At 35.9% G+C, this 13572-nt stretch overlaps 1 protein-coding gene across 1 annotated transcript in view; it reads right to left on the reverse strand.

The window, feature by feature from the left end:
• Positions 1 to 13572, reverse strand: part of LRRC9 (leucine rich repeat containing 9) — a 121125-nt gene that overhangs the window by 44050 nt on the left and 63503 nt on the right. Inside the window, exons 18-20 of the mRNA XM_070378511.1 lie at positions 6206 to 6397; positions 4889 to 5014; positions 1559 to 1693 (exon numbers count right to left, since the gene is read on the reverse strand). Coding sequence (XP_070234612.1) covers positions 1559 to 1693; positions 4889 to 5014; positions 6206 to 6397 — 453 coding nt within the window. The remainder of the gene's footprint in view (positions 1 to 1558; positions 1694 to 4888; positions 5015 to 6205; positions 6398 to 13572) is intronic.

Consider the following 13572-nt stretch of genomic DNA (forward strand, 5'->3'; position numbering starts at 1 on the left):
TGACTAGTTCCCCTATTCCCTTGCCAGGATTCCTGATTCTTTTTATCTTACCATCCAAACTTTTGACTTGGTCTCTGGCTCTGAGCTTTAAAGTCCTCTTGTTTATTACCCATTGGTTTTGTAGTGTACCTTAATCCTAAATTCCTGTGCTAGAGTGACCACTGTTGAGGTCTCAGTTCAGTTCAGTCACTCAGTCGTGTCTGACTTTTTGTGACCCCACGGACTGCAGCATGCCAGGCTTCCCTGTCCATCATCAACTCCCAGAGCTTGCTCAAACTCATGTCCATCACGTCAGTGATGCCATCCAACCATCTCAGCCTCTGTTATCCCCTTCTCCTCCTGCCTTCAATCTTTCCCAGCTTCAGGGTCTTTTCTAACGAGTCAGTTCTTTGCATTAAGTGGCCAAAGTATTGGACTTTCAGCTTCAGTATCAGTCCTTCCAAAGAATATTCAGGACTGATTTCCTTTAGGACTGACTGGTTGGATCTCCTTGCAGTCCAAGGGACCCTCAAGAGTCTTCTCCAACACCACACTTCAAAAGCATCAATTCTTCAGTGCTCAGCTTTCTTTACAGTCCAACTCTCACATCCATACATGACTACTGGAAAAACCATAGTTTGACTAGATAGACCTTTGTCGGCAAAGTGATTTCTCTGTTTTTTAATATGCTTTCTAGGTTGGTCATAGCTTTTCTTCCAAGGAGTAAGAGTCTTTTAATTTCATGGCTGCAGTCACCATCTGCAGTGATTTTGGAGCCCAAGAAAATAAAATCTTTTACTGTTTCCATTGTTTCCCCATCTATTTGCCATGAAGTGATGGGACCAGATGCCATGATCTTAGTTTTTTTAATGTTGAGTTTTAAGCCATCTTTTTCACTCTCCTCTTTCACTTTCATCAAGAGGTTCTTTAGTTCCTTCCTCTTTGCTTTCTGCCATAAGGGTGGTGTCTTCTACATATCTGAGGTTATTGATATTTCTCCTGGCAATCTTGATTCCAACTTGTTCTTCATTCAGCCCGGCATTTCACATGATGCACTCTGCATACAAATTAAATTACAGCCTCGATGTACTCCTTTCCCAGTTTGGAATCAGTTGGTTGTTCCATATCCAGTTCTAACTGTTGCTTCTTGACCTGCATACAGATTTCTCAAGAGTCAGGTCAGGTGGTCTGGTATTCCCATCTCTTTAAGAATTTTTCACAGTTTGTTGTGATCTACACAGTCAAAGGCTTTGGCATAGTCAATAAAGCAAAAGTAGATGTTTTCCTTGGACTTTCTAGCTTTTTCTATGACCCAATGGATGTTGGCAGAGATCGAATTCGATCTCTTCCTCTGCCTTTTCCAAATCCAGTTGAACATCTGGAACACTGAGGTCTAGCCCTGATGTCTAGCCCTGTGACACAGCTAGTCACAACTTGACTTCTCTTTCAATTTTAATTTGTCTCTCCCAGTTTTCTGCCCATTACCTATCTGTACCCTCTTTATGACATAAAGGGCAAAGCTGACTAAAATCAACTGAACTTAAGATATTTACATTAAGTTTAATAGAATTGCTTTTACCTTCAAGTACCAATTTCCACTCATATGTGAATGTGGTCCTAACTTTGAAGTCTGTGTCAGAATTTTGGCAGAAGGCCATATGCTGAGAATCCGTGGTCTCTCTTCTTTAGTACTAGAATGCCGTAAGAGAGAGAACTAATAAGACAAAAAAACACATGATGAATAAGGAAATATTATGTAAAGGTCCATTTATATATAGTTAAAAGAACTGTCTCTTAGATGGCTGGCCCAATGAATAAAATATGACATTTTCTATGTCTTAAAGTGTTTTCAGTAACTTGATGTACTTTAAATCATATATCTCGCTCATTTTTTATCAGTTATTTAACCATAATAAAATAATATTTATAAAACTGTGAAATGATTATTATAATACAAACACCATGTAATTCATCCATGGAGCCAGTTTAAGAGCTAGAATATTCCTACTACCCTAGAAGCTCCCTGTGTGTCCCATCCTAATCTTTTTTCTCTGCTGCTCAGAAGCCATCACTCATCTCAAGTGAATCAATCAATTCTCTTATGAAGCAATCAAATAATCTCAAAATTTGTATCTACCATTACTTGTTTTCTTTATAGACCTATGTTTATATCCATAAATAAAATATTAGTCTTACACATATTTGAACTTTGTGAAAATTTAATAATATTTGTATTCTTCTGTAACTTGTTTTGCTCAACATTGTATCTATGAGATTCTGTAGCTGTAGTTTATTCATATGTCATTGTTATATAGTATTTCCTTATCAAAGTCAATGAACACTGAGCTGATTTCAGGGTTTTTTGCTATCATAAACACTGCTGTTATGAATATTCTTGTGCATGACTCTTGGTACACATATGCAAGAGTATCTTTGGAGTATATAACTTGCTGGGTTTAGGGTATGTATATATTCAGCTTTACTAGATAGGGTCAATTTGTTTTCCAAAGTGGTTACACCAGTTGTAATAACTTTTACTTCAAATCTTTGCTAAAACTTGGTATTGTCAAGAGTTTTTTTTTCCCCCAATAGTGGCCATAAATTGGTAGATCATTAAAGTTTTAATGTTTATTTTCTTGAGTATTAATATGGTAGAGCATCTTTTCCTAAGTTGTTTGGCTGTTTTGATTTCCTCTCTAGTGAAGTGTCTGTTTAAATCTTTTGCTCATTTTTCTGTTTCATTGGTTGTCTTTTTCCTAATACATTTTGGATATATAAAGAATTGTGTAATTTTGTCTAATTTTATCTACTTTTGTCAATTAGATATGTTGCAAATTTCTTTTCCCAGTATATAGCTTGTCTTTTGACTTTCTACCCTTTGAGGATTAGATGTATTAATTTTAAGATAGACGAATCCAATCTTTTATAGTTTATGCTCTTTATTTCTTACATAATAAATTCTTCCCTAATTCAAGGTTATAATGATAATTTCTGATCTTTTCTTTTAAAATATTTTGGTTTTGCTTTTTGCAGTGAAACCTTAATGCACTTATCCCATTACCTGCGGGGAGCGAGCTCCGCCCCTGGCAAAGGTCATGAGGAAGGAGGCTTGGCATACGCAAAGGCGGGATCAAGCCTCAGGAGTCTCCCTGGAAATTCTCGAGCAATCTACCCCCAAAACCAGAGTCTGCCTACTTTCTACTTTGTGCTTTCACCTGTCCCCCACTACCTCTCTCTGAAAAAAGAGTTAGCTTACAGCTCCAGTTAATAATTCCTGGGTGTGACAGTGTTTCAACCTACAAACTCCCTTGGAAGTCCTCTAGCCTGCCTGAATAGGTTTTTCCGGCCACATGTGATTGCTCAGAGCCTCCAAACTGTGAGAGGCATAAGATGTTCTAAACTGTCTAAATACAGATTCCTTTGAGCAGTCAAAAGATTGATTAGAAATTGTATTGGTGAAGGGATTTTCACTTGTTGGGCCAATATTTGCTGCTAAGTCTCCATATCCCTTACCTGCTGTGTCCCTGGCAGTGTATTGATTAATATAATTGGTGTAAATAGTAGGTTTAATGTTTGTAACCTGGGACCCTTGAGTTAATTCTTTTTCTTGTTATAGCCCACCACACCTTTGCTCTGTAGGAATGCAACTTTAATACTTTTTTGGAGGCTGGCGCCTGACTTTAGAATAATCACCTTTAGAGGAAAAGGCCTCCGAGCCAGAAGATGATGCAAATCACCTAAACTTTTGCATATGATAAGTTTGCAGGAAGAAAGCCCGTCTTACTGCATGACTCTACCCCTTCCCCCATTATCCTCTATGCATAACTTAAGGTATAAAAACTACTTTGGAAAATAAAGTGCGGGCCTTGTTCACCGAAACTTGGTCTCACCATGTTGTTCTTTCTCTTACCTTCTGGCTGAATTATTCAGCCTCTTTTCTCCACTGAATTTCCTCACTGAGCTATCCTTATTCTATTACTCTTTATATCCTTAATTAACGTTTAATTAAGCAGTTGTTTCCTGATCCTCGCCAACGCCGTCCCCGCTTCGAATTCCCTGGATCCACTGGGGCTGGACCCCGGCAATTACCTTTTATTGACTAGACTCCCTAATCTATACGGTCAGCTCTGTGATTTATCACTTTTCCATGTATGTGTGGGTCTACACTGGGTCTTTATATTCTGTTGTGTTGGTCTATTTGTCTAACTCTGCCAAATCCACACTGTCTTACAGGATTTTAGCAAGTTTTGATTTCTGGTAGGGTAAATCCCCAAGTCTTCTTTAGGAGTCAATGATATTTTGATCAACAAAAAAGTTTCTTTCCTTCACTTTAAACAGATCCAAAATTAAACATTACATTAAGGAATTAACATTCAAATATTCTACAGAAAGTAAATACCTAGATAACTAGAGTGGAGGTATTAAGGATATTGAAGCAACTTTAGTTAAAGTAGCATTCTTAATCTGGATAATACAGGTATTTCCCCTTCCCCAAGTTAATAGGTTTTGTTTTTTTTCAGCCAGACACATATAATATCAATACTAGGTAAATAAGTCACTAAATTCTTTCTCAAGGTCTCTAGGCTTACCTTATCCACAGAAAGTTGCTTATTTTCATGTAGGCTCTAGAAAGGACTCTGGTGAGTTCAGGTTGACTAGGAAAAAAACAGTTACCCTAGAGGTATTTTTGAGGTAGTGTCCAGGGATGAGAATCCATAAAACCACTTGGTATTTAAATAGGATACATTTAAGCAGAAAAAAAATTTTCAAGTGATATGATTGTTATAGATGAACTTTTTCATTAGCATGCTAAGAGAGAATACAAAATCTCAATAATGAAATAAGAGTATAGGAAATATTATTTGTATATTCTAAATAGAACAAGAAATATTAAACAGTAAAAGCCAACCTGAGTAATCTTTGTTCCAGAAATAAATTTCATAGCTGCTGTTGCTTCTTCTTCAGAAATGAGGACTCCATCTAAATGAGTAAGAGTCTTTAATCTGCCAATAACACTCAGCCTTAATGTGGCTGGCTTGGGAAAAATAATAAAAGTTAATTTTTACAAAATATTACATAGTGTTATGACATGGAAAGGAGTTTTTCTTCATTCCTTCCCACATAATTCAAATTATGCACCTCCTACTTTATTATATATGTCTAAAAATAAAGGCCTAACTTAATTCTTTAAATAATAGTTGATATTAAATTATATTTAAGAATTAATCTGTTTTGTTTGAAGCTGGATACTTCTACTGTTGTGAAGGGAGGAAATCCCACTAGTTGTTGAAAAGTGACAGTGATGAAAAGTGTTCAAAAAACTGCAGTGCCTCCTGTTTATCTAGATCAGCAGTTAGCTACTCAGCCAATTGGGTGAGCCAATACAGATCTTCAGCTCTGGACATTTAATTTGGCAGCATGGCTATAGCTCTACTATGATCAATCAGGAAGTCTGATTTGGCAAAAGAAAAATATGCTTCGATTTTATGGAGTGAAAAAGGAGAAATACAACAGTATAAACATAGTAATATGGCTAATGTAATAGAAACAATCATGCTTTTAGTCTCTTTTTGAAATGTTGAACAGGGTCTATATATATTTTTGAAAAGCAAGAAAAGATGCATTCTTGAAATTATAAACTTGGGGCTTATTTTAAATACTTGGAGATACTCTTCAATATAATCATTGAATATCGAAATTTCTTAGCATGAATCTACATATGTTTGTGATGAGAAAAAACAGTGCTCAAATTTCCTTTGATAACAGAACATATATAAGACTTTATAATTTAGGTTTATTGGAGAATGTGACAAATTTGTTCCCCCTTTAATAGTATGTTTCTCTCACAGTATAGTATTCTATTATTCTTGGTTCCTATACCTCACTACAGTAGGATTCTAGCACACTGAGCTATATATACTACGTTATAAAATTTGAAAACTAAAGATTTTCAAATGGCAATGAATGACATCTGATACTCTTAAGACCACAATACTCTCAAACTATTAGAGGCTGCAAAAAAAGCTGATGTGAAATTAAAAACTTTTCTATAGTAACATTTGATTCACTTGATCGATACATTATATTCAAATTACAAAATACTTCAAGGAATTCTACTGAGACAAAGACAGTTTGCCTGTTTCTGGGTATTATTGAATAATTGTGAGAAAACAGCTTTGAAATAAAAGTGATTGTCTGCTTTTTTATAAACATGTCTGTTACATACCTTTTGCCATGGATTATGTCGAATATCAAGAGTGAGAAGGCTTGTGGTATGTTTGCATAACATATTTATTTCATCGCCAGATTTTTTCAGTTGATTCCAGCTCAAGTCTAAGTGCTTAAGTTTCATCAGACCTCTAAATCCTTCAAGGGTTATCACATGGTTATGACTTGCATCCAAATATTCAAGGTTATACTGCAACACATACAAATAGAAGTGATGCTAGAAGGATCATGGTTTGTATTTACAGTTCTTTTTTTCTCTCTCTGATTCTTTAAGTACTTTACATGCTTTTTGGTAATCCTTACAGAAAACCTAAACAGTAGCCTATACTGCAGTAATGGCATCAGTTGTGTCTGACTCTTTGCGATCCCATGAACCGCATGGGGAGGAGGAACAGGCCTCCCTGTCTATCACCAACTGCCGGAGTTCACTCAGACTCACGTCCATCGAGTCAGTGATGCCATTCAGCCATCTCATCCTCTGTCGTCCCCTTCTCCTCTTGCCCCCAATCCCTCCCAGCATCAGAGTCTTTTCCAATGAGTCAACTCTTCGCATGAGGTGGCCAAAGTACTGGAGTTTCAGCTTTAGCATCAGTCCTTCCAAAGAAATCACAGGGCTGATCTCCTTCAGAATGGACTGGTTGGATCTCCTGCAGTTCAAGGGACTCTCAAGAGCCTTCTCCAACACCACAGTTTAAAAGCATCAATTCTTCGGCACTCAGCTTTCTTCACAGTCCAACTCTCGCATCCATACATGACCACTTGAAAAACCATAGCCTTGACTAGACGAACCTTTGTTGGCAAAGTAATGTCTCTGCTTTTGAATATGCTATCTAGGTTGGTCATAACTGTTCTTCCAAGGAGTAAGTGTCTTAATTTCATGGCTGCAGTGGTTTTGGAGCCCCAAAAAATAAAGTCTGACACTGTTTCTACTGTTTCCCCATCTATTTCCCATGAAGTGATGGGACCAGATGCCATGATCTTCATTTTCTGAATGTTGAGTTTTAAGCTAACTTTTTCACTCTCCTCTTTCACCTTCATCAAGAGGCTTTTTAGTTCCTCTTCACTTTCTGCCATAAGGGTGGTGTCATCTGCATATCTGAGGTTATTGATATTTCTCCCAGCAATCTTGATTCCAGCTTTTGCTTCTTCCAGCTCAGCGTTTCTCATGATGTACTCTGCACTCGATAAATATTGCCAAATAGTTTTAAGGAAGTTTGTATCAGTTTTTTCTTCCAACAATAGGATTTGAGAATGCTCATTCCTTAAATATCCACCAACCTACCTGCTTTATTTTAATTTACATTATTACCAATGAAGTTGCACACCTTTTCCATGTTTGAGATCCCATGGACTGTAGCACAACAGGTTCCTCTGTCCATGGGATTTCCCAGGTAAGGATACTGGAGTGGGTGCCACTTCCTTCTCCAGGGGATCTTCCTGATCCAGGGACTGAACCTGGGTCTCTCGCACTGCAGACAGACACTTTACTGTCTGAGCCACCAGGGAAGCCTGTATCTACATTAGCTATATTTTCGCTTGTTGTCTTTCTCATCTTTGGCCATTTATATATTTAGATCTTTATTTTACTTAACTTGTAAGAAATCTTTAAAACAATTTGCTAGTTCTATTCAGTGCAAACAAAATTTTCTTTTAAAGTATATACTACCTCAGACCCAGAACCAGAAAGTGATAAAGAAAACATGAAGAAAATATTTTGCAACATATTTATAAAAATAAAAATAATATTACTATAAATTAAAAATAAATTTGATTTCTTTATAACTTAATTATTTGAATTCACCTTAGAATTAGTTACTGCTATATAATGCATAGCTCATATTGTTGTAATAGCACCTATTACAATGACTCAGGTTTCAACAGTTGAGTGTTCAGATCATTAAAATCTAAAAAGTTTCTGGAAATTAAATAGTGTTACTGATTGTTATTATAAGTAAGCATAATAAAAAATATCCTATAATTTACTATCATTATAATTTCTTGAAAAAAAGGATATTTGGCAGTAGAAAGTATTAAGGATATAATCTTAGAACAGTCTTTTAAATTAAATAAATTTAGATTTATAAAATTTTACTACATGGTCCACCTTTTGCCATTTTTCATCAAAAAATGGTTAAAAACTTGTCCCAAATTCTGACACTTGCATGCTGATTAGCATTTGGGAACAATTCATTATATAAAGATAGCTATCTTCTTGAAAACAGGGGTAGGAGCTTCACTTTTTTATATTCCCAGAATATAAAAGAGACTTCATACACTCCATAAATATTCAAGGAATAATATTTTCAGTTTTGCAGGAGAATTTGGCATTTTAGTATTTCTTGCGTTTTGGTTTAAATCTTTTGTAAGTTATGGTACAATTCAGCCCAAATTACAAAGATTAAAACTGACAAGACCTCTTTAAACTATTTTAGGGATAATAGTTCAATCTCTAAATGTAGATTAGCTGTCTTGAGGCATTAGAAATATTTTAACACTAAATTTGTCATTGGAAAAGGTAAGACAGAAGTATTATTTCTATAATCTATAAAGTTGCAAATAGCCATACATATTTGTCTCTCTCTCCTTGGCCAACTCTGACTATGGTATAGTTATTTTCAGAGAAAAGAAAAATCTGTTCCTATTTCTTTGGCTTGGATACTCTCCTTTCCTGATAGTTCAGGTGAATGAATGACAGACATACAGCTTTTGATATTTCAATTTTACCTTATGTGGATGTCTTGCTTAGATTTTTAATTTTTAAAAAATCTATAAAAATTATATAATGTATCTCTACCATTTATGAAGCCCAGGTCTTTCATTATATAAACAGTCATAGATTGGGAATTCTGATTCACAAGGCAAAGGCAGGGTAATGAATACATAGTAACCATCCGTTTACTTTCTGCAGCCTAGTAGAACCTAATGCCTAGCATACAATAAAGTATAGAAACTCTCCATGTTAGAGACATAGTTAAGGAAAATGATAGTAAAAATGAGAAAAGTAAAAGTGAAAGTCTCTCAGTCATGTCCAAGTCTTTGCGACCCCATGGACTGTAGTCTTCCAGGGTCCTCTGTTCATGGAATTCTCCAGGCCTGAATCCTGGAGTGGGTAGCCTTCTCCAGGGGATCTTCCCAACTTAGAGATTGAACCCAGGTCTCCTGCATTGCAGACAGATTCTCTACCATCTGAGCCCCTGGTGGCTTAGCTGGTAAAAAATGAGATAAACTAAAGGCAAACATAAAAACTTAGAAGATGATAAAAGTATCAGGTGAGTGATTAAATTAGGGCATAGCCTTTTGTGATACAGAGATAAATATAATTAATATTAAACATACATACAAAGTTGATTATTGGAAAATATGTAGGCAGAGGCAGCATAGGTATTCGATCTCTCTGAATCCCCACATAAAAAGAAAATAAAAATAAGACCAAAATCCTATGGACAACATTTATAATAAAGCTACATAAGAAGGTAGCCCCGTAAGTCCCAAAAGAAGTTGGTGGGGATAAACCACCAATAACCACAAGACTACATGGTGTCCATGTTGATGTGAGAGGAAGAAGGAAGCATCAGGGCATCATCTGACAGGCCTGAGAATAAGAGAGCCCCCAAATAGCCAACCAATATTCAGTGGAATATCTGAAGGCACACTGAGTGCAGTTGAAAGTGGGAGTTTTGCCTTCTCTGATACCAGATGAGTGCATGAGATCCACAGTAAAAAGGTCTGAAGGGGCTGGACCAGTCTAGCACCTATGAATTTTCAAACTACCCCACCAGGCTCCGGTGAGAACTGAATCCTTCTTGGAGAAGAAATTGCTGGGCTAAGTCAAAATTAAACAGGATAAGGACAAAGGAGGCAAATAAAAGAGAAAGTTCAGACTGAAGTGGAAGAAGGAAATAGAGTCAGGAAATCTCAGAAAATAAGTGCTACAACTGTTAACAGTACATATAAACAGCAGAAGAGGGAGATCTGTGAAATTACAAAAGCTTCCCCAACACCCACTTTCATTTTAAAAGTTAAGAAGAATTTCACTGAAAAATGAGCAACAGAAAAGTATTGAGGTAAAATCCCAGACAAAGCTAAACAAACTATGCATGCATGAAAGAGAGACAGAAATATTGCTGCGAGCAATAAAAGTATATCAGAAAGACATTGCCAAGAAACATACCATAACCATAAACCTATTATTTCAAAACAAGCAAAAAGATGTTAAGAATGATACAAGATACAAAATAACAACAGAAATCTGGATTAGAAAAACTCAGAAGTGAAGTGAAAGAACCCAGAAGAGAATCTAAAATAAAATAATAAAATCATTTTAGAAGTGAATACTAAACTAGTCAAAGACAAAAGAAGTCAACAACAGACAACACCTTAAGAGAAACAGAAAGTGAAAAAGATGGAAATTTAAAAAAATCAAATCAATTTAAAAATCTAAATGGAGATATAAAAAGGACTCAAGAGAAAGTGACAAATAGTGAAGAGAAGATTCAACATATGGATAATGTGAGTTCCTAAAGAAGAAAACCAAAGCAAGGAAACAAAAATTGCTAAAAACTTTCAGTTAAAAAAATGACTTTAATATTTATTTTGGAAGAGCATACTGTGAATCTGAAATCTTGACCCAGAACAACCAATGCCAAGACATACTCTTATAATAAAATTACTAGACTTTAATGAAAACAAAAAAACTTCCTTTGGACATCTAGAAGAAAAAAGCTTGTGACTTATAAGAGAAAAAATTATACATTCTAATCAGACTTTTTTACAGCAACACTTTATGCCACAAGAAAATAAGTAACACTTAAGATGCCCAAGAAACAAAATTGTGAGCCAAAGATTTTATACCTAACAAAACTGCCTTTTGGGTATAAAGGACATAGATAAACTATTATCAATATGTAGTAACTTAAGGGATATTGTTCCGAAAGCCTTTCCTGAGGAATCTATAATAGAATATTTTTCTGACAATTAAGATATTTGATACCAATCTAAGGACTGGTGATGAGAATTAAATATACAATTACCAATGAACTAAAAAGCAGAGTGTACAGAGTATAAGGGCTACATGTTCAAAGTAGATATAGTATGATAATTTTAACTTTTTTAAAATAGGGAAGACTGGAAAGAGCACACACAAAATTAAAAAAAAAATAGTTATGGTAACATGCTGATGAGGGTATTAGCTCTATCATTCCAAGACTGTTGTGTGTGTAACAGGGGATAAAACAAATACATGATTATTAAATATCCTAATTCTATCACCTTGTAACCTTGAAAATCAGGATTATTGTTGTTTGAAAAAAAAGATATAGATACATGTAACAGAGAAAACTCAATATCCCCAAAAAATAAGATCATGGCATCCAGTGCCATCACTTCATGGCAAGTAGATGGGGAAAAAATGGCAAAAAATGTTTGGCAAATGTTTCCAAAAAATGGAAACAGTGGCAGATTTTATTTTCTTGGGCTCCAAAATCACTGTGGACAGTGACTGCAGTCAGAAATTAAATGACATTTGCTACTTGGAAGAGAAGCTATGACAAAGTTAGACACCATATTAAAAAAGCAGAAACATCACTTTGCTGACAAAGGTCCATATAGTCAAAGCTGTGGTTTTTCCAGTAGTCATGTAATGGATGTGAGAGTTGGACCATAAAGAAGGTTGACCATCAGAGAACTGATGCTTTCAAACTGTGGTGCTGGAGAAGACTCTTGAGAGTCTCTGGACAGAAAGGAGATCAAACCAGTCAATCCTAAAGGAAATCAACCCTGAATATTCATTGGAAGGACTGATGCTGAAGCTGAAGCTCCAATACTCTGGCCACCTGATGGGAAGATCCAACTCTTTGGAAAAGATCCTGATGCTGGGAAAGATTTAGGGCAGGAGGAAAAGGGGATGACAGAGGATAAGATGATTGGATGGCATCACCAAATCAATAGACATGAGTTTTAGCAAACTCTGGGAGATAGTGAAGGATAGGGAAGCCTGGTGTCCTGCAGTTCATGGGGTTGCAAAGAGTCTGACACGACTTAGCAACTGAACAAAACAACAACAGAGAAAAGGTTAAGCTAAATGATTTCCAGTCTTGAATTGGAAATATCAATATAAATTCATAAGGTTAGTTTTAGTTACACATATGCACATATACCAGCCCCCCTCCCACACACACCTGCCTCACAACAAGTCCTGTCCAGTGGAAAGACTTATAAACAGTGGCTAACACAGGTTGGGGTCCTGAAATACCACTTCTCTAAAAGAAACCAGGGCTTCTTGAAGAAACAGTTGACTCCATGTGTGCAGAAGAAAAACACACAAAATGTGTATGGAAAATCATTCATCCTAGGTGGCAAAGAAGCTATCACAGACCACTAGAGTCATTGCTAAAGGATATAACTTTATGATGCTTCCACTGGCTAAGTATGAGAAAATCTGAGCTTCGTCATGATAATAATTGCCATAAATTGAGTATCATCAAATATGTTTAAGTCCCTGCATTCCTAATGACATTAAAACAGAAAAAGAATTGCTCATCTTTGGGAAATCATAAGGAACTAATTCATTATCTTCAAAGTTGGTAAATAAAGGCAAATAATCAAATATCTTTTCTGCATTTTCTATATGAATGGTTCTACTAGGTATCCAAATAATAGATAAAGGGAAATGTCTCTATGTAAAATATTCCAATTAATAAATGAAAAAGAAATGAGAACAAGAATATTGCTCTTTCATAATTTTCAATGAATTAATGAATATTTAATGCCGGGCTGGATGAATCACAAGCTGGAATCAAGATTGCCAGGAGAAATATCAATAACCTCAGATATGTAGATGACACCAACCTTACGGCAGAAAGCAAAGAGGAACTAAAGAGCTTCTTGATGAAGGTGAAAGAGAAGTGTGAAAAACTGGCTTAAAACTCAACATTCAAAAAACTAATCATGGCATCCAGTCCATGGCATATAGATAGGGAAACACGGGAAACAGTAAAAGACTTTATTTCTTGGGCTCCAAAATCACTGCAGATGATGACTGCAGCCATGAACTTAAAAGACACTTGTTCCTTGGAAGAAAAGCTATGCCCAGACAGTGTATTAAAAAGCAGAGACATTACTCTGTCGACAAAGGTCCGTCCAGTCAAAGCTATGGTTTTTCCAGTAGTCTCATTGTGCAGATGTAAGAGTTGGACCATAAAGAAGACTGAGTGCTGAAGAATTGATGCTTTTGAACTGTGGTGTTTTGAGAGTCCCTTGGACTGCAAGGAGAACAAAGGAAATCAACCCTGAATATTCATTGGAAGGACTGATGCTGAAGCTGAAGCTCTAATACTTTGGCCACCTGATGGGAAGAGCTGACTCATT

The sequence above is a fragment of the Bos mutus genome, chromosome 10, assembly GCF_027580195.1.
Source record: "Bos mutus isolate GX-2022 chromosome 10, NWIPB_WYAK_1.1, whole genome shotgun sequence".
Classification (NCBI taxonomy): Eukaryota; Metazoa; Chordata; class Mammalia; order Artiodactyla; family Bovidae; genus Bos; species Bos mutus.